Source organism: Ochlerotatus camptorhynchus, unplaced genomic scaffold (assembly GCF_037179485.1).
Source record: "Ochlerotatus camptorhynchus isolate MF236.1 unplaced genomic scaffold, CSIRO-AGI_Acam_v1.1 ptg000201l, whole genome shotgun sequence".
Lineage (NCBI taxonomy): Eukaryota > Metazoa > Arthropoda > Insecta > Diptera > Culicidae > Ochlerotatus > Ochlerotatus camptorhynchus.
This window is the reverse complement of record NW_027040691.1, coordinates 1715531-1735656: the sequence shown is the minus strand read 5'-3', so window position 1 is coordinate 1735656 and position 20126 is coordinate 1715531. Positions and strand designations below refer to the sequence as shown.

Below are 20126 nucleotides of genomic sequence, written 5' to 3'. Positions count from 1 at the left end.
ACCAATGGAGCTTATTTTCTGTAGATAACTTTAGGCTGACACTAATCACAAAAAAAAAAAAAAAAATATCAGCGTAATTGGTTGTAGGACAGTCGAGAAACAGCTATCGGTGGACGGTACCAACCCGAGTACCAACCATCGCATAAATTGCAGTTTAATAGGCTTGGTGTTGTAGCTTTTGAACTAACGTAGGTATCGGAACGAATGTATTATTGATTCGTGCACGGTGAATCTTAATAAAATTTTTATGTATATTTTGTTTAACGACGTGTTCGGGGTATCTTCCAAACAATTTTTGGAATAGTAATATAATTGGAGCTATCGTTTGTTAATGGTAATTTTTTATAAAGGAAATCATTGATAAGTATATTGGTTGCATATATTGATGTTTTCCACTCGATACAACGGAAATAGGCGATTAAGACGAAGTGGCGCCCTACCCTATGAATATAGGTAAATATCGGACTTCGAAGGGGATCGAAATTAGAAAGACAGAGAGTTTGAACATGCATCACTTTGGCATCAGCATTGAGTTGTTGAAGGCAATGTTGCACACAATGTTGCGTACAACAGTTGAGTAAACGTTGTGTACAAGAACGCACGGCCGTTCAAACTCTTCAGATAGAGAGTAACTATTACTTAGATAAAAGAGACATTTCTACAAACTTGGGTGCACTGAGTGGCTGAGTTATCTGCACGGCAAATGAATCGAACTCATATTTGAGTCTCGTCCACTAAATTAGCAAAAAATTAGATCACTAACAGAATGAGTAAATTTTCACTAAAAAATATTCTTTTTACTCGTTCTGTGTAACCTACACGGTAAGAAAAAAGTAGCCAACGGCCAGTTCACTTAAACCTACTACACTTACTAGTTTGTTTCCTATTCTCCTTCTAATCCTTCTAATGTTGTCAAAACCGGAGGAGCAAAACCACCCAACAGGGGTAGTAAAGTGTGGGAACCCAACGTTGAGTACACAGCAAAAAAAATGTAATATATATGTAATTCAAGCTGATGTATGAAATAATGATGTAATAGCAAAAAGTAGGTACAATATTACATCTATGGATGTTACCGTGTACACTTTTGCGAATATGAATTAATGGAACTCAAAATTTGAGTATATTTATATGAATCAATTGATAATTTTAGATGGTCAAGTTTTGAAACCACCACAGCATGCTTTTGGCGCTACTGTATATGGACGATCAAATGTAAAATACTGTGGTAGCCACAGCATAGTTCTGTCAAAAACACAGCATTTTCATTGATCCATTAAAAAAGATATTTAATATGAATTAAATTAATATGCTGTCGACACGGAGATGAAAAACTACTCAAAATTGTTCAGACACAGATTTATATCATGTTATAGCACTATCTTGATGGTTGTTTCTGTGTTGCAATTATTTGACAACCGTTATAACATGTTATAACTGCTCAATATGGCCAGAGCTTAACCCAAATTTTAGTAAATCGCATATAGTAGTTTCCATTTAACATTAGCAAATGAAATATATACTCTTAAGTATATAGATTGCTGACGTTTATCGTACACACACTACGTCACGTATACGTATACGGAAATTGTTTTCATCGGGAAAAAATTTAATAGCGGAAAATTTTCCTGATGAAAACAAATCACTGACACAATCATACTTTAGCAATCTCTATATTCTATCCAAAATTAAGTAAAATTCATGTAAATTTGAGAATATGCAATTTACTCAAAAGTAACTTAGGGTTGATTTATCTATTATGTCACGCTCTAGGAGGGGGCGAGGGGGTCTAAGATTTTGTGACAAGCAATGCATTAGGTATAGGAAAAACGTCACGATAGGGGGGGGGGTAAATTTCTCCTCGATTCGAGCCAAAAACTATCCCCTCCCCCCATATCGTGACGTTTTTCCTATACCTAATGCATTGCTTGTCACAAAATCTTGGACCCCTCCTCCCCCCTTAGAGCGTGACATAATATATGCATCAACCCTTATTGCGCTGAACTATATCGTTGGGTCTAATCTCTCGTCCCTTTTTTGAGAACAATAAAGAGTGCAAGTGAGAGGCTGAACTCAATATTAAGTTAGAAGAACTCAAACTTTGGGTAGTATATTTCCTCCGTTTGGATAGAGAAAGTCGATTAAACGTCAAAAAGGTCATGTTTTAAGAAATTTCTCCATCTGAGTCTGAGTAAAAGCTACTCTCTCTGAGTGAGATTGAACGGCCATGTACATGCAAAATCTTGCGTACAATATATTACGATGTTCCAATAAGAACGAATTTAAATTAATTTTATCAGTGAATGCAATCAAAAATAACACAAACGAACGATAACCCAAATTATAGAACTATTCCAAACATGTTTTTGATGATACCCAAACTCTTGATTCGGCTCAGAAATGTGCGTAGATGCCAGTTTCAGCGGACTGGGGATCTGCAGCGTAAATACGAAATGGTCGATCTGAATCGGCAGATCGCTTCCAGAATGGTCTCAATCCGGAACGAGAGTTTCGAGCGGCTCGTTCAGAACCTGGACGACCGTTCCAGACCATTCTGGAAGGTTGCCAAGGTGCTGAAGTCTTACCCCAAGCCCATTCCACCACTAAGAGTCAATGACGAACGGCTTATCACCAACGAAGAGAAGGCCAATGCGATTGGGGAGCACATTGCCCAGTCGCATTTGCTTGGCTCTACAATCCCAAGTTCACTCGAGAACCAGGTTGCGCAGTGCGTCCAGACGTTAGATACCTCTTCTTGTGCCGTCCCTCCACAAGAACGGATTACACAGGAACAAATTTGCTCAGCGCTGAAATACAGTAAGAACATGAAGGTTCCCGGATTTGACGGAATATTTAACCTAGCGTTGAAAAATCTCAGCCCAAGAGTCCACTCGCTGCTGGCTGCCATTCTCAACAGATGCTTGGAGCTGCACTACTTTCCAAGCATCTGGAAGGTGGCAAAAATCATCCCGATCCGCAAACCTGGGAAAGACCCTTCACTACCGTCAAGCTACAGACCGATTAGCCTGCTCTCAGCGCTGAGCAAATTGTTCGAGAAACTCATTCTCAGCCGACTGAACAAGTTTGTGGAGGAACATGACATTCTTCTTCCGGAACAGTTCGGGTTCCGTAAGGGGCATTCCACCGATCATCAGCTAGTGCGGGTGATGAATAACATCCGAAGTAACAAAGCTGTATCCAAGTCCACAGCCATGACCTTGTTAGACGTCGAAAAGGCGTTTGACAATGTCTGGCACGACGGACTTATATATACAAGCTTTGTAACTCCAACTTTCCACCATACCTTGTGAAAATCACCCGTAACTATCTCCAGCAAAGGTCGTTCAGGGTGTCGTTGAATAGTTCCCTTTCGGGACAATTTCCGATCCCAGCAGGTGTTCCGCAAGGGAGTCTGCTGGGACCACTGCTTTACAGCATCTACACGTCGGACATCCCTCCTCTAGGAGACGGTTGCGTGTTCTTCCTGTTCGCAGATGACACCGCGATAGCCGTCAAGGGTAGGGTGCCTCGTGAAATTACGAACAAGCTCCAACGATGCCTTGACATTTTTACTGATTATGCCACCACGTGGAAAATCAAAATCAACGCCTCGAAAACCCAAGCGATCATGTTCCTTCACAGACAATCGCCAAAACTTAAACCGTCTCCCTCCTGTACCGTAATAATGGATGGCACAAGGGTCGAGTGGTCCACTGATGTTACTTATCTCGGGGTGTTGTTCGATGAGAAGCTCCTGTTCCGCTTGCACATAGAGAAAACCCTAGTTAAGTGCTCCGCCTTGGTTAGGTGTTTGTATCCGCTCATTTGCCGCAGATCCCGCCTCTCAAGGCAAAACAAACTGGCTGTCTACAAACAGATCATAGCCCCCGCGATCTTCTATGCCGCCCCGGTGTGGAAATCGTGCGCTCAGACCCACAGGAACAAAATCCAGGTTGCACAGAATAGAGTGTTGAGGATGATCCTAGATCGTCCATTCGACACAAGAATAGCAGACCTCCATTGAGAGGCAGAAATTCCCAAAGTAGATTCCAAAATTGAGGATATGACAACCAAATTTATCCAAAAATGCAATCTTTCTGAACATGCTTTAATAAGCAATTTGTACATAGTAGGTTAAGTGTATATAGTAGAGTAGGTTAGTTTTAAGCTGTAAATAGTAGTATTAAGTAGTTTCTCTTCAAATTCAAAAAACAAAACAAACCAATCCCACCAAGGTGGTCGACCGTGTACTAAGTCTAGGACTAATTCTGTAAAACAAATTTTGAATTTTGCCCATACCTAAAGATGAAGAAAGCAATTAAATCACTTAGTAAAATGTATATGGTAATCATCAAAGTTAAACTGAAATAAAGATCATTTAAACTAAACTTTGATGATACCCAAACACGACGTTAAGCAAAATAACCATAAACATTTTATTAAAGCAGATACTTATCAACTGAGTCGTTCAGAGTCACTCGAAATGGTTGTCAAAAAATAAAAAAAACAAAGACCAAGGCTCAGGCCGTTCGCAATGCTGTTGTATTTTATGAGGACTGTTTCAATTAACCATTTAATTCGAGCAGTTGAAAATGACGTTTCCTACCACTCGAACTTCGAAATAACACAATATTGTGATGGTTTTTCTTCTAGAACCACGAGAAAAGTAGCACAAAGTAGTGTGTTTCATAGTAAAATATTCATTTGTTGGCCCAATTTTTTGAAATCGCTGGTAGAAAGTCACGGTAAAACTGCTTGACAAAGTGGTCCATTTGAAACTAGAACAGAAACGCACCTCTCGCAATGCTGAGTTGCAGTTTCATTATTCGAGCACTATTTTGCACCAGATTTGCAACTGCTCGAGTATTCTGTTTTATTTCTGAGCGAGTTTGAAACACGAATGGAACTCTGTTTCAAATTTCTTTGGATGTATTTAAAGATGTTTCGAAGAGCTTCACAGAAAAAAAAACGGAGAACTTCATAGAGAATAGTAAAGTTTATGGAACATGATGATTACAAACATCTTTTAGAACTGTGCGTTGCGCTGATCGTGTTGCAGTTTTATTTTTGACAGTTTCAAATTATAGAATTAACCACTTCATTCGAGCAGGTAAAATCACGTTTACTACCACTCGAACTTTATAATAAACAACATTTTTCCTTCTAGAACCACGATAAAAGTAGCCAAAATTTGTTCGTTTCATAAAACTAGAAACTGTAGACACATAAAACAATAATTGGTCCAGTTTTGTGAAATCGCTGGCAGAAAGTCACGCCAAAACTGCTTGACAAAGTGGTCAATTGACCTCTTTGTCAAGCAGTTTTGGCGTGACTTTCTACCAGCGATTTCACAAAACTAGACCAACTAATATCTATTTATTTATGAAACGCACAAATGTTGGCTACTTTTCTCGTGGTCCTAGAAGAAAAAATCTCAAAATAATGTTTTATTTCCAAGTTCGAGTGGTAGTAAACGTCATTTTAACTGCTCGAATGAAGTGGTTAATTGTCGAGAAGTTTAAACAATTTTGAAACTCCAGCATTGCGAACGGCCTTACATCCTATAGCGATTTTCCATTTAACGCTGACCTACCCTAATGATCACGTGATTTCAAGAAATGCTTGAACACAGTAGGTCTGGAAGGTCTGTACTCAACCTCATGACATTCATATTTTTTGGAGCCTGAAGGGAGCAAGCAAAATTTTCCGTTTGAATTTTTATTTAATAATCTAGAAAATCCAACAAAAATCCAAAAAGATGTATCAAATGTCAAGAGTTGGTAAGTGGACCATCTTAAATTTCGAAAGCTAAAGTATTGTTATCAGCAACTTCCCATTCTAGGACCCGGACCAGCTTATTACGTGCTCCCTCCGACGATCGGCTTCGCACAGCATGACGTCCGTAAGGATCGCAGGCCCATGTTTACCATGCGAGCGAGACTTACAACGCGCTACGACACCCTCGGACCTGGTCCCGCATACCATCCCGGCAAGATGACTCGAGACGGTCCACCGCGTAATCCGATGTACTCACTCGGCACGCCATACAAACAGCCCAGTAAGTTACGTCCCATTACCCATGTTCCTTTTTTTCAAATTTGATAATATTAATCACCTTGAATAGCTCCGGATAACGTTCCTGGACCGGGTGCGCACCACATTGAACTTGTCCCATCCATGAAGGGCAATCGAGCTCCGGCGTTCTCGTTAGGCGAGCGATTGAAAGACTCCAACCGGGACAACATTCCCGGTCCGGATCACTACGCTTACAACCTGAACGTCTACAAGCATCGCAATCCAGCATACAGCATGCAAAGCCGGACCACCCCGCCGAACGCTTCGGAAGGACCCGGCCCGAATCACTATGGCCCCTTGGATCGAAACATCACCCACAATCGAAGCCCAAGGTTTTCGATGGGACTTGCCTGCTCCGTCATGGGAGACAGGTGCCCCAAACCGGGTCCCAATCGGTACGATTTGACGAACCTCAAGCCGGGGACTTCTGCGCCGCAGTACACCTTCGGTTATCGACACTCGATGTGGAATCCGCCGATGATCATCCCGGGTGATAATTGCTGAACAATAAAGTTGGCTCCCTCTAATTGATCTGGATATCTGACGTTGCTATTCTTTTCTGTTGGGAATAAGTTGAAATTCTTAGTGATCCTTTGTTCACGATCAAACCTTATTTTGCATCTGTATTAATTTATACCACAACGCGTTGTGCTCTCCCCCTTATTCTGCGCCGTGATTCAGGTGACTCTCCATTTGATTTGCATTGTTAACCCTTTCCTTCCCACGGTAGCACAGGAGATCGACAACTTTTAGCTCCGTCTCATGTTTGTCAATCTACCATTAAGGCTCTGAACAATTTGGGGGATTATTTTAACTTTTAGTTAAATTTTGACAGCTGGAAAGTTATCGATTTACCCTGCTATCCGAGCGTGGTTACTTCTGACAGACAAGAAGTTAAATTTTGACAACCTTGGCTAAGTTCTTCTCGAAAACCGGTCAATCGACAGCACAGGGATTTTCGAACACACAGAATAACTTTCAAAATGTCACTTTTAACCACGAGTTAAATTTAACTCGGCAAATGGTTCACAGCCTAAAGCTGTGTTCAATTTGGTGATTTTTTACATAAATTTGAAACTTCGAAAATCCTTCTGTTGTTGATCGTTCGATTTTCGAGAAGGTGTTTGTCAAAATTTATTCCTGGTCTGTCAGAAATAAGTCTGATACAATAGCAAATGAACAAAAAAAAAATTGAAAATTTACCAAATGGAACACAGTGATATTAAGGTTTTCGAGCCACGGTTGTCAAAATTTAACTTCTTGTCTGTCAGAAATAACCACCCTCGGGTAGCAGGGTTAATCGATAACTTTCCATCTGTCAAAATTTAACTAAAAGTTAAAATAATCCCCCAAATGGTTCAGAGCCTTAATGGATTCGACATGGACAACTTTTTTGCTCAACACAACGAAAAACGGTTAAATTATAAAACGTGTAGTGTCAGCTCGCAGCATGGTGTAAACATGGTAATAATTTCACAACTTTTTAATTACCATTTTGACCGGGGCTGACCTCTCCTCACGAGGCTCCATTTAGGCTGTGAACCATTTGCCGAGTTAAATTTAACTCGTGGTTAAAAGTGACATTTCGAAAGTTATTGGGCCTTATTACGGGTGTCACTACACGGTGATAAGGAAGTGATACTCAGAATAAGAGCCGTGATTGCCGTACAAATCAAATGGTAATCACTTCACCGTGACGACAAGTGACAAGTTTTCACCGTGAAGTGACATCCGTAATAAGCCCCATTTTCTATGTTCGAAAATCCCCGTGCTGTCGATCGACCGGTTTTCGAGCCACGGTTGTCAAAATTTAACTTCTTGTCTGTCAGAAATAACCATGCTCGGATAGCAGGGCTAATCGATAACTTTTCATCTGTCAAATTTTAACCAAAAGTTAAAATAATCCACCAAATGGTTCAGAGCCTGACAGACAAGAAGTTAAATTTTGGCAACCGTGGCTCGAAAACCGGTCGATCGATAGCACGGGGATTTTCGAACATGGAAAATAACTTTCGAAGTGTCACTTTTAACCATGAGTTAAATTTAACTCAGCAAATGGTTCACAGCCTCAGTAAGGTAATAAGCAATCATTTTGATGCAATCATCACTCTTTCAACTCAATTCGAATTCAAAAAACTGTACAGGTGTGATTAAGAGGCTGAAAACGGTTTGTTTTGAAGACTTTTTCATAATTAAATTCCTCGTAGATACCGTTTAAAAATGACTTACCCCCCGGGTCATCATGTACCATTTGCTGTTGTAAAACGGTCGAAGCCCCTTGCATACATTTCGAAATTAATGTCTTGGTTTCAAGAAAGGAACATTTCTCTTAATTCGCACGCGAGATGCAGTGCAATATCCTCATCATCTCCGGTGGAAAACATGACTCGGACGGAACATCTGCAGTGCAAGCAAAATAGGGACCATATCGCGGTCACAGCTTTAGGCTCTTACAGCAGTGAAAAGGTACTACATATAGAATGTCCTCTGGATGTCACAAGAAAAAACAAAAAGTGTTAATAGCTGTGAATGATCTCATTTGCAAACCGTGGATGCTGAAAACAGGGAAGTAAGTAATTTATGATAATGTAGTCGTATTTTTACAGCTCATGTCTACCGTTATCGTTATCATGAATGCAGAGTGTTGTCCTGTGTTGTTCCAATGACATGAATCACATTGAAACTAAAATGGGCGTTTTGACTCGATCGCATTGTATTGACGTACATATAAATATAAGCTTGCATTAATTGGTGGCTTCAGGTGAAGTGGGTTCACCGGACGATACTGGAGAAATGGGAATTTTGGGAATTTCGGGAGTTACTTTCAAGGAAACTGAGTTAGAAACTAGGGCCCATCCATTAATTATATGTCACGCGAAATCGAGGATTAATTTACACCCCCCCCCCCCCACCCTAGACATAATATCTGCATCAACCCTTACGTGCATTTAAAGCTTGAATATCGGAGATACGGAGATGAATTAGGCTGTGAACCATTTGCCGAGTTAAATTTAACTCGTGGTTAAAAGTGACATTTCGAAAGTTATTTTCTATGTTCGAAAATCCCTGTGCTGTCGCTCGACCGGTTTTCGAGCCACGGTTGTCAAAATTTAACTTCTTGTCTGTCAGAAATAACCATGCTCGGATAGCAGGGTTAATCGATAACTTTCCATCTGTCAAATTTTAACCAAAAGTTAAAATAATCCACCAAATGGTTCAGAGCCTTAGTAAATTGATGCTGTTTTTATTCTGAACCTTCAATGTTCAAATTAGAAGATTCCATGTTTTATAAAAAAGAATTACTGACATGCAAAACGGCTTCTTCAAGGGTCGCTCGACCACGACAAATTTACTTGAATTTATAGAATATTCATTGAATGCAATGGGTAATGGAAACCACGTAGAAGCCTTATATACAGAGTTCAGCAAGGCATTTGACCGCATTGACATACCAATGCACTACTCTTGGCTGATTCAAACGTCTTGTCAAGTATCTTATAGTACTGAGAAGCAGCATAAATTGTGTTGAACGTGTGTTCAAGGTTGTCTTGAAAGGTTTGCCCAGTGGCACATCCAGTGGTGAAACCCTGGATCAGATCAAAGATGAATTGACAAAATTTCTTGGAGTTGAGCCAAAACAAGTAATCAAAATGAAAATGAATTCCTGGCAATTCACGCAACCGGATTACTAATGATTTTTATTTAGTTCACTTCAAGTTTAGTGAACTAAACAAGCTTAAGACCTTAGAAAAAGCTAGCCTTATGTTCCATGTCCGAGTGAAGTGGGATCACTTCAGGAAGACTGGAGGAAATTTCCCAAACCTCACCAAGTGCCGTTAGTGCCAGGGATGGGTTCACGTAACAAAAACTTGCTACATGCCAGCTAAATGCATGAATTGTGATGATCCCTCTCACGCAAAATACTGACTGTCTTGTGAGTTGTGAGGGAAGATCCTAAAAAATTTAAAAGTTGTTTAAAGTTGCGGTAAAACCACAAATCCAATTTTTAGGAATGTACATAAGACTACCCGCATAATCAAATACCATAAGCAGAATAAGTAGTATTATAGGTTTCCGATGTGTCATGTAGTTGCCATATGAGTAATCATTGTTTTAGAATACAACGATTTCTGTATTGGATTTTGTGAAGACAATAAAACTTTTAAATAATACTAGGGGTATGATAACAATAAAGAATATGTTCGAGTTATGTTTCTAAAAAGTATGCTTTCGCGTACGAAAACTGTGATGATCTGAATAAGATAATTGGATTTTATAGTGATGGTAAGGTTAATACTTGAATAGCGAGTAGTTTGGTAAGATTTTTGTTTTAAATTATCTGTTGTGCATTTTCAATGAAGAAAGACAATTATATATGTTTTATATGTCCGAAAACGCTAAAAAAAACATGAAAGTTGTCTCGCTTCATGGGTTATTCAGTTTAAGCTGCTGATAAAAATACTATTTATTTCGTCAATGGCTTACGTTTTTATTCCAACTTTTTTAATCTACATGAAGAATGTACTCTAGCTTACTTAAGTAAAATTCATTATTATATGTAATCTTGATGTGCTTTGAAACTGTATCGTCAACTTTAATCATGTACAAACAATCGTCGGCTATAGTGGCTCTATAAACACATACGCTCAATTTTTCAATTTCTATAGCTTTAAAAACAAAATAGATGCCACTATCATCTGAAATAACCTGCTGTATTTCACCGTAAATTAGGCCCTCATCATCCTTAGCAGAAAAATAACAATTATTATGGAGTTTTCTGTGGTGCTTAATGTCTGAGGTTCTCACTGTTACTGCTTTATATAGAAAATGATTATATCTTAAACGACGGATCACCTCAAAATGTCTATTATTACTGTATTTATTGATAATTGTGTCGGGTAAATCAAATTGTTCATCTTCTGTTTTGGTTCCTAATGATTGAAATGAATTCAGTCTTTGATAAAAATCCAAAACTTTAGGTTGTAAAAATTGTACATTAGTATTAAATCTACTGTGTGCCACAACACACCGATTAGCAATTTGTATGATTGGCTCCTTGGGACCTTTAACAAACTTTTTTAGTAGGCCATTAATATCTTCAAAAACGAATAACGAAAAAGCCCATAATGGACCGTAGTCCCTGGCGCAATCCACTAAGTGTAATAATAGGTGAACATTGTAAGTCATCTCGTTAATACCATATAATTCCTCAAACTTTCTCACGAATTTACGAAGACGTTTATCACATTTAGAGAAAACTGCAGCAGATATGTTTCCCTGTAGTAGATCAGTGACCGAAGACACTAGTAACATATGATGTTTATAATATTCTGCAGGTAAAGTAAAAAATAAACAGATGGGGCTGTAGTGAATACACCAATTCAACCATTCATTGGCCTTCCAATTATTCCGATCGCTTATTTTCCTGGCACTCCTGGAAGCCTCTGTGAACGGATTGATTGATTCCAGCATTTCATCAATATAGTTCAATTTGTTCTTGATATAGCTATGACTGCTCAGACATTCAAACCATGTTCTGCACATTTGACGACAAACTCCAAGCAAAATACCGTGCATGTAGTCTACAGGGCAGTTCCGTACCACATCAAAATCCGGTATTCTAATAAGAGGTGAAACGCCTTTTACACCATTTACTGGATTTCCCGTACTACTGCTGATTGCCATTGCTCGTAGTGTATCCTCAGGTATCCTTCGGTTTGTATCCGTATCTAATCTGTCTTCCAGAAACATCCCCCGGATGTAAACAAAAGCTGCAACCTTCGTATCCATTGAATTGCTTGAAATTTTGGATTTTGCATCTAGCTTTTGTATCAACGCAACATGCAACCACCTGAACTGTTTCAATTACATGAGAGCCAACACGTAACCCTTGTTCGTAGATGTTCTTTAATAAATCACCGTAAGGCTTCAAGAATACGTCTAAATCCGGCTCACCGTTTCCTAGCCAAAGCCCAGCAATTAAAACGTTTTTTCTCATATATCTGAGATGGGGTGGGAGTTCATTGACACAAAATATTAGTGGCCAAAGAGATCTTTTCACATTGGAGTTAAAAACTTTTACTCCATCTGTATTTAAAATCAATGTTATGGCGTTACGCAAATTCTTTCCTTTGAGTATACCAGCGTTGACAATATCAGCAACGGTTGTAACTTTTTGCATCTTAATTTTGTAATCACCTATAGAATTCTAATTATTTTTTAATATGTCTTTAAGATTAGAAATAAAATCTAAGACAACAAAGAACATGTTATTCCCGCTTCCACAATTCTTGCAAATTATTCTCGATTGTCCTACTCCAATGTAATATCCGCATTTGTTACAGACGTAATGTCGAGCATAAGTATGACGGGAAAAAAAAATCACTGAAACATTTGTATGTTTCAGGAATTGATTTAAACCCGACGATCAAGTTCACCAGTTGAAGTATGTCACATAAGGCTGCGTTGGTCAAATTGTGACGCATAAAAATATTCATCAAGACGTACATTATCTCAATTTTAGTCACACTTAAACTTGGGTGAAGCGGAACGTGCATTGATGGAAATTCCTAAAAATGTTTATACAACATTAGAAAAAGTTCACTCAAAATTATTGTTACAAAATACCATTTCATCAATACTGTCATCTTTTGATTGCAAGAATTCATCGTCGCATTCCTCATTTAAATACAATTCTTCATCTGAAGTTATATTCGATCCACTGATAGAAGAATCATCAGGTTCTTCATTTTCTATCAAATAGGCTTGTCGATCTGCTAATCGTGGTAACTTTTCTATATAGCTTTCCTCATCACCGCTGCTGTCGTCGCTTGACTCATCGGTGTGATCTTCCGAAGATCTAGTTTGTCTCTGTTGATCTTTTTTATTGCAGTATCGCTCAGCAGAAATATTATGATCCGGTCTAGGCCCGAACAGCATTTCCTAAAATTGATGAAAACAAACAGTGAACTAAATTACTTCAATGCTTAATCAATATGATTTACAGTTGGTGTCTGCAGAGGAATCGAAGTTATCCTTCCAGCATCATGAATTTCTTTTGATTTGTCAATATCTTCTAGATTATGTGATGGATTCGATTTCGTCTCACTTTCTGCCTTTTTGCCTCGTTTCTAAAATGTATAAAATATTGTATAGATGAGATTAAAGACTTGAATGACTAGAATGATTCCAATGACAAGAATATTTACCTTTCGCATCCTGCCTTTGGTTTGATCATCATTACCGTGGAAAACGTAGCTCATTCTGCTGCTTCTTTTACCTTGTGTTTGAATAAAATGATCCATTATATTTTATTGTGAAATCCGGCAAAAAAACATTGATTTCATACGTATACAAATACTTTTTTACTCAACACTCAAGTTGCACTTTCCATCAAACAAAACAAACGATACAGATGATCGTCGACTGACCGTTCTACTTTACGTACACGCTATTTCTAAACAACACAAATTTGAAGAGCATCTACTCATATCCGCCAATAGTAGGGCTACCCAAAATTGATTAAAACAAATTTGGGACTGACAAGATGATGAATGGACAACATCGTCCTGAATCCAAACGATGTTGTTCATTTGTCATCTTGTCAGTTTCAACTTTTTTTTTTTCAATTTTGGGTAGCCCTACTTTTGACGGATATGAGTAGATCCTACTCAAATTTGGGTTGTTACGAAATAGCGTTCATATGACAGTGCCGCACGGTGAAATAACACTGAAACAAAAATAAAACTAATATCCATTAGTCCAATTCGATGGCTTTCTTCGAGTGACCATAGTTGAAAAGAAGATTATTAAAACTCAATACAAGTTATATGTTAAATGAAAGGCATATAAATAGCTATTTTTCTACGACTTGTGAGCATCATAAGAATACAAACAAGGTAGTTTCTGATATTGAAATTTATTGACTTGTATATAATAATGATGTGAGAATTTGTCTCAGTTTAAAAATGGTATAAGTGTGAAGATTGCCAGGAGCGAGATTTATTCAAACCACCACATCAACAAAGATGAAAAATATCAACATTCATCGATTATTATGTTTATCGTTTTCTTGAATGTGTTTGTGCAACTTCAAGTAGCTTCAACAGGTATGCATATAAATCCAATGATATGAACATCATTATACGATAACAATAATCGTTTTGTTGTTTGTGTGTGTATCATGCAGGAAGGCTCGATCATTGCTGCCTACAGACAATTTTCATTCCCACGGTAAACGCCAGCAAGGCTGAGCAATGCCACCAAAACGTAAAGCTGCGCCTAGGAAGGGCGATAAAAATAAAAGTGAGAATTTTAGATTGTTTAAATTATATTGTGAGTAACATTCATTTGTATATTTCAGAGATTCAGATGCCAGATGAAGAATCCGTAGAGTCTTCTACAGCATCGAAAAAACAAGACAAAATGGTCGCTCAGCAACATAACCGAGAGGATATGATAAAAAAGGTAGGTTAGATTGAAAATGTCGATCCAGCAACCTTTTTACCTATTCCGTGTTTCGTTGAAGATAAGTGCCACTTTTATTTGTAAAGATTTTTTTCGTCACTCTGATGATTTTATGATCCTCTGGGTTTTTTTTATTCCTTTAAGCCCTATGTACGTGAATATTTTTGTTTCTACCCCTTGATATTCAAAACGGGTAAAGCTTGTTCCGTCACGCACATGATGGTTAAATAATTACCTTTTTTTCTTGTTTGTCGTTTACATATATGTTTAAGTGTTCCTAAGAGTCTTTGTTTATGTATTTTTTTAATTTTTATCATTTTAGCTACAAACTCTGCTGAAAGAACAAGGTGATACCATTGGGCCTGAAGGTATCGCATACGTTAATGTGCCTATCTCTGCCAGCGAAGTTATACAGTCATCATCACAGGATCCGTTGGAACCCATCGACTTAAGACTGGATTCACAGCCAGTACTGGAAAATCCAGCTCCGGGTATTTAAATGGCTAAATTCGAAGTCGACACACAAGAGTTCATAATTGAAAGCGAATCAACGGAAGTAACGTTTGCTGTCGATGGAATTGTTGCTGGTGACAACGTCTCGCTGTTGGTGCCGATCAACTTCGATGGATCACAAGGTGTAACCCAAGATGCTTTCACTGTTCCTAACGTATCACGCGATGAAGATGATGAAAATGTTGATCACACGGCTTCGCCCGTTCAATTTGATTGGAAATCTAAATGTGAACATCTCGAAGAAGAGAATAAACGTCTTACGGAGCAGTTAAAAAAAATCGTAAGAAGATCAGCAAAGCAGAGGTGGATAAGCTGTCTTCTGATGATTATGCTTTACGTGTAGCGAAAAAGCTACAACAACTGAAGGACGCGCAGAAAATTCCCCGGGTATGTATTTTTTTAAATCTTAGTGAAAATGTTTTTATTGGGAGTAAAATAGTAACCTACAACACCACATTTTTGGGAATTCAATTTTGTTTTTAAAAAACTTTCCGGAAATAACTTTTTATCTATCCACAGACAAAATTTACAACGGAAGACGACATACCGATATCGCTAAGCAGGCTAGAGGAGTACAACCAGAGAGCCACTTCCAACAGCATATTCGTTGGCCTACTAGTGATGCACCTGGTAGGAGCTGATAAATTGCGGAACATGAGTGTAACCGGACAAGCCTCGCATCGTTTTGCCAAACTTAAACGTACGGACGGAACCCCTCTGTACCCATCGACCGAGAAAATAAATCCAAAGATTCTGGAATTTATTTGCAGTAAGTTTATTAATTTCATAAATCTAATACAATTCTGTATTAAGATATAATAAGCCTCACGTTTCATATTGTGTATGTCTTTTTTCTTGCAGACAAAGTTGCTGAGCGCACTGCCCTTCGCATTGGACCGGAGAACGTCATGTCTATCAGGAAAATGTCAGAGGAAAAGACCATCAAGCGTTACATTGCGCAGAAAATTTCAAACATCAAGAAATCAGCGAAACTCCAATCCATCGAGAATACTGGGCAATGAATTTATTTCCGATCTGTAATTGTTATTGAATTCGAACGAAAGTTGCAGTTTTTTTTTAATTAAGTGACGTTTCCTTTTTTATAACTAAGCATGGTAGTTACTTTGCTTTTATTAATAAACATGATTTTTTATTGTTAACACTAAAACCTTACGATTTAATTTAGCGGAAATGCTGGTTTCTACAATAATTGTACCTATTATCGTCAGGTGGTAAATGAAGTCCTTGAAGTTTTAGCCACACGATGCAATAATTCATGATGCATCTTCATGTAAGCAATGAGCACTCAAGGACTTCATTCACCTACCCCTGACGATAATAGGTACTGGTATTGCTTAAGCCAGCATTTTCATTATTACTACAAATGATTAAATATTCCCGAAGCATAAACTTACTTTAACGCATATGGTCCAGAAAATCGATGAATATTTATCGTACAAAGATATGTGTATGATATACTAAATTGGTTGAGCTCTCTAAAGTGTATTTTAAACCTACGATTTCTGTTATCATTCATGCGGAAATGTGTTCGGGAAAATGCACCTTTTTTTATGGTAACTATACCTAACCGCCTATTCGCCAAATGGTCAAAAACGCTTGAATTGTTTATCTTACGGTCAATATGATTAGGGTAATTGTGTATTTATAATATGAAAAATTATTTAGAGAATCGTTTCGTTTATAATCTTCTAAAATTCAGGGAATATTTATTGAATAATATCGAAATGGTTTCAATTTATGCGGGTACAATCTCGTTTTAAGCGACAGGTAGGAAACGCGTTCCCGAACAGGTACTAATTACAAATAGCATCCCTGCTGCAAATTCTTTATCCATACCTGCGCTGCTGCTAACAATTTTCAGCAAGTAAGTTACGTTCAGTTGACGTCTTTAACGCCACCTTCTTCCCTCAGAAGGACCGTCAGCTGTGATTTAATCCCGGCACGAGATTACTTTCACTCAGGTCAGGTTTACTATATTTCCAGAACAAAAAAGCTAACAATCTGAATCGACCAACAAGCGACTCTCAAGACTCACTAATCCCCGATAATAATTCAATCACCGAAAACTTCAAACTCATTTAAACACATTCAAGCCGTCAATAAAAGTGCCTCGGCTTAACGCCACCCAATTCGTCTGTCAAGCAAAATTATCGAACGCGATCTTTGTGAAGCCTCAAACGAAATTGTAAATAATTATTTCACTTTTTATGAGTTTAACAATAGTCTATTTGAGGGTGCTAATAGTTAAACAGGGTCCAGTTTAGTCAAAATACCCTATGAGAACAAACTCGAGTGTGACGTCACGACTAATTCCAAAATCTAATATTTAGGCCGTTTGCAATGCTGTTGTATTTTATAAGGACTGTTTCAATTTGAAACTAGAACAGAAACGCACCTCTCGCAATGCTGAGTTGCAGTTTCATTATTCGAGCACTATTTTGCACCAGATTTGCAACTGCTCGACTATTCTGTTTTATTTCTGGGGAGTTTGAAACACGAATGGAACTCTGTTTCAAATTTCTTTGGATGTGTTTAAAGATGTTTCGAAGAGCTTCACAAACAAAAAACGGAGAACTTCATAGAGAACAGTAAAGTTTATGGAACTTGATGATTACAAACATCTTTTAGAACTGTGCGTTGCGCTGATTGTGTTGCAGTTTTATTTTTGACAGTTTCAAATAATAGAGTTGTCGAGAAGTTTGAAACAATTTTGAAACTCCAGCATTGCGAACGGCCTTACGAATTATTCGGTTTTTCTTCGACCAAGTTGAACACCCTTGGCCGAAGAAAAAACGAATAATTGACCACATTGTCAAGCAGTTTTGGCGTGACTTTCTACCAGCGATTTCACAAAACTGGACCAACTAATTTCTATTTTTTTTAAACGTACAAATGTTGGCTACTTTCTCGTGGTTCTAGAAGAAAAAAATCTAAAAACAATGTTTTATTTCAAAGTTCGAGTGGTAGTAAACGTCATTTTAACTGATCGAATGAAGTGGTTAATTAACCAGATGGAATTAAATTTCTGAATGAATGAATCACTTTTTCACTTTTAAACTTGGAAGATCACTTCTACTATAGATCGAAATTTGATCTACTCACACCACCACTCATGACTAATCGATCCCGTATCAAATTGGGTCGGAGTTAAAACCAACGACGCAATCAAATCGGCGCCCTGTGCGAGCTGAATATAAACATTTCTAGATAAACATTTCAAAAGGTCCTATCTGCATTTATCGATTATCTTCACCGACTTTCTCTTTCGTTAGTAACTAAGCTGTAAATCCTTTCCCTGTTGTTGATATTTTTAACGATCCCGTTGACATTCATCTCGATTTTTAAATCAAGATTTATATTTTTGATCGTTGACACTAAATCTATTCGTTGACAGCTCGCTCTCATACAAAGTACCACCAAGGGGCGCAAAGATGGGGATTTTTTTCTAATGTAATCGTACTTATTTAAAATAGTTCCAGTGTACCAAAACTAATGAAATTTTGCATTTCGGTTCAATTTTTAATGCAGATAACGAATATGTATTTACCTCAATACCCATAAACAACCCAATTAACATACACTGATAAATTCACATTTTGCTTGAAATTTAATCAATTTGACATTAAACTCGGTTTAATCATATCAAATAATTAAACATTGATAAACTCTTTCTAAAAAATAGGCATCTCATATTAATCCCAGTTTAATCATGGTTGATTAGATTGCAGATTATCTTTTTTGAATAAATTTTAATCATTTTTGATTCTATTTTAATAACTTTCGATTGAATTTTATTCTTTTTTGATTAGTATTGAAAAAGAATAAAATTTAATACTGGAAAGATTATTTCGAATTTAATCATGCGACTACATGACTCGGATCAATAAGGTGAAGCGGGAATCTGCAAACTTTTTAAGCTTTTTTTATTTAATTTATCTTTGAGTGTATTGTGCATTATAGAAGACAACAAATCATCGCTTGGATTCTGGCAAAGTTGCCAGTCTTCTTGATATGATGTCTTCGGTATTATTCAATGTAAATTTTATGATTTTAATTGGCGTTTTGCAGTAAGATTTTAATTGGCGTCTACATTTCGAAGTGAGAACTACTACAAGGAGGATAAAGGGTGATACGGTCAAAATTTGGTCAATATCAACTTGACGTATTTCTTTCAATTTTGCATTTAAAAAACCTGAACACCCCTCATAATTGTTTTTCCTTCAGCAGCGCACAGTGGCTCAGAACTGTAAAAGACGGTTAAAACTCATTATCTCGCGAATCTTGCATTTTATATAAGAGGTGTCTTTGGGATTATTGGGAGAAGCAAGGGAGTTGAGGGCACGGATGAATGCGAGTGCTAAATTCAAGTCGCCGCCAAGGAAGAGTAATGGCCTAAGCGCAATTACAGCGGAAGCGGAAAGCCCAATCTGACTAAACCTACTTGTCGTTTCCGTTCCGCTTCCGCCCATATTGCGCTTGGGCCTTAAGAAGAACTCATAAACTATGTCCCCATTAATACTTTAATGAAATTATGCGTGGAGTCCTCTTTTGGACATTTGAGACAAACAAGTAAACTATTGAGAAAAAGAAAAATAAACCAGGTATCACTGTCCTGAATGATGATATTATCGGTACAGTTGAAAACCGGAAAACCCCACGCGCGACAATCAATTTTACTCTTGTTATGTGCGTTAGACATAGTGTGCTGTTTTCGCACAATGATGCGCTATAATGCGCATTATATCCGACGTTATGTTTAACTTACAGAACGAGAGTAAAATCGAATGTCGTGTGTGGGGTTTTCCGGTGTTCAACTTGACCGACAATATATGCTGGGAAAAAGGGCACCTGTTGATGAGTGATTTTGCTGTTTCCAAAAATACATTTAGCAGCAACGCAGTTGTCTTCTCAGAGATCCTTAACTGAGGCAGACGCCAAGCAAAAGGATGCGAATCGTGATATGAAAAATTACCCGCCTAATGGCTCGTTGAGAGCGAAATTGAACGGACGAAAACCCACTCCAGTGCCGAAAGCTGCTAATGCATCGTTGA

The 20126-nt window shown here is 37.9% G+C and overlaps 2 protein-coding genes across 2 annotated transcripts in view; one reads left to right on the top strand and one right to left on the bottom strand.

Moving 5' to 3' along the window:
• The window catches only part of Rsod (Related to Sod), a 342433-nt gene that overhangs the window by 98283 nt on the left and 224024 nt on the right, over positions 1-20126 (bottom strand). The gene's annotated exons all lie outside the window — the stretch shown is intronic.
• On the top strand, positions 5684-6590 carry LOC135702826 (ciliary microtubule associated protein 1A-like). The gene is made up of 3 exons (XM_065223866.1): positions 5684-5780; positions 5843-6058; positions 6125-6590. The coding sequence occupies exons 1-3, from the start codon at positions 5759-5761 to the stop codon at positions 6577-6579; spliced, it is 693 nt and encodes a 230-aa protein (XP_065079938.1). The 5' UTR covers positions 5684-5758; the 3' UTR covers positions 6580-6590.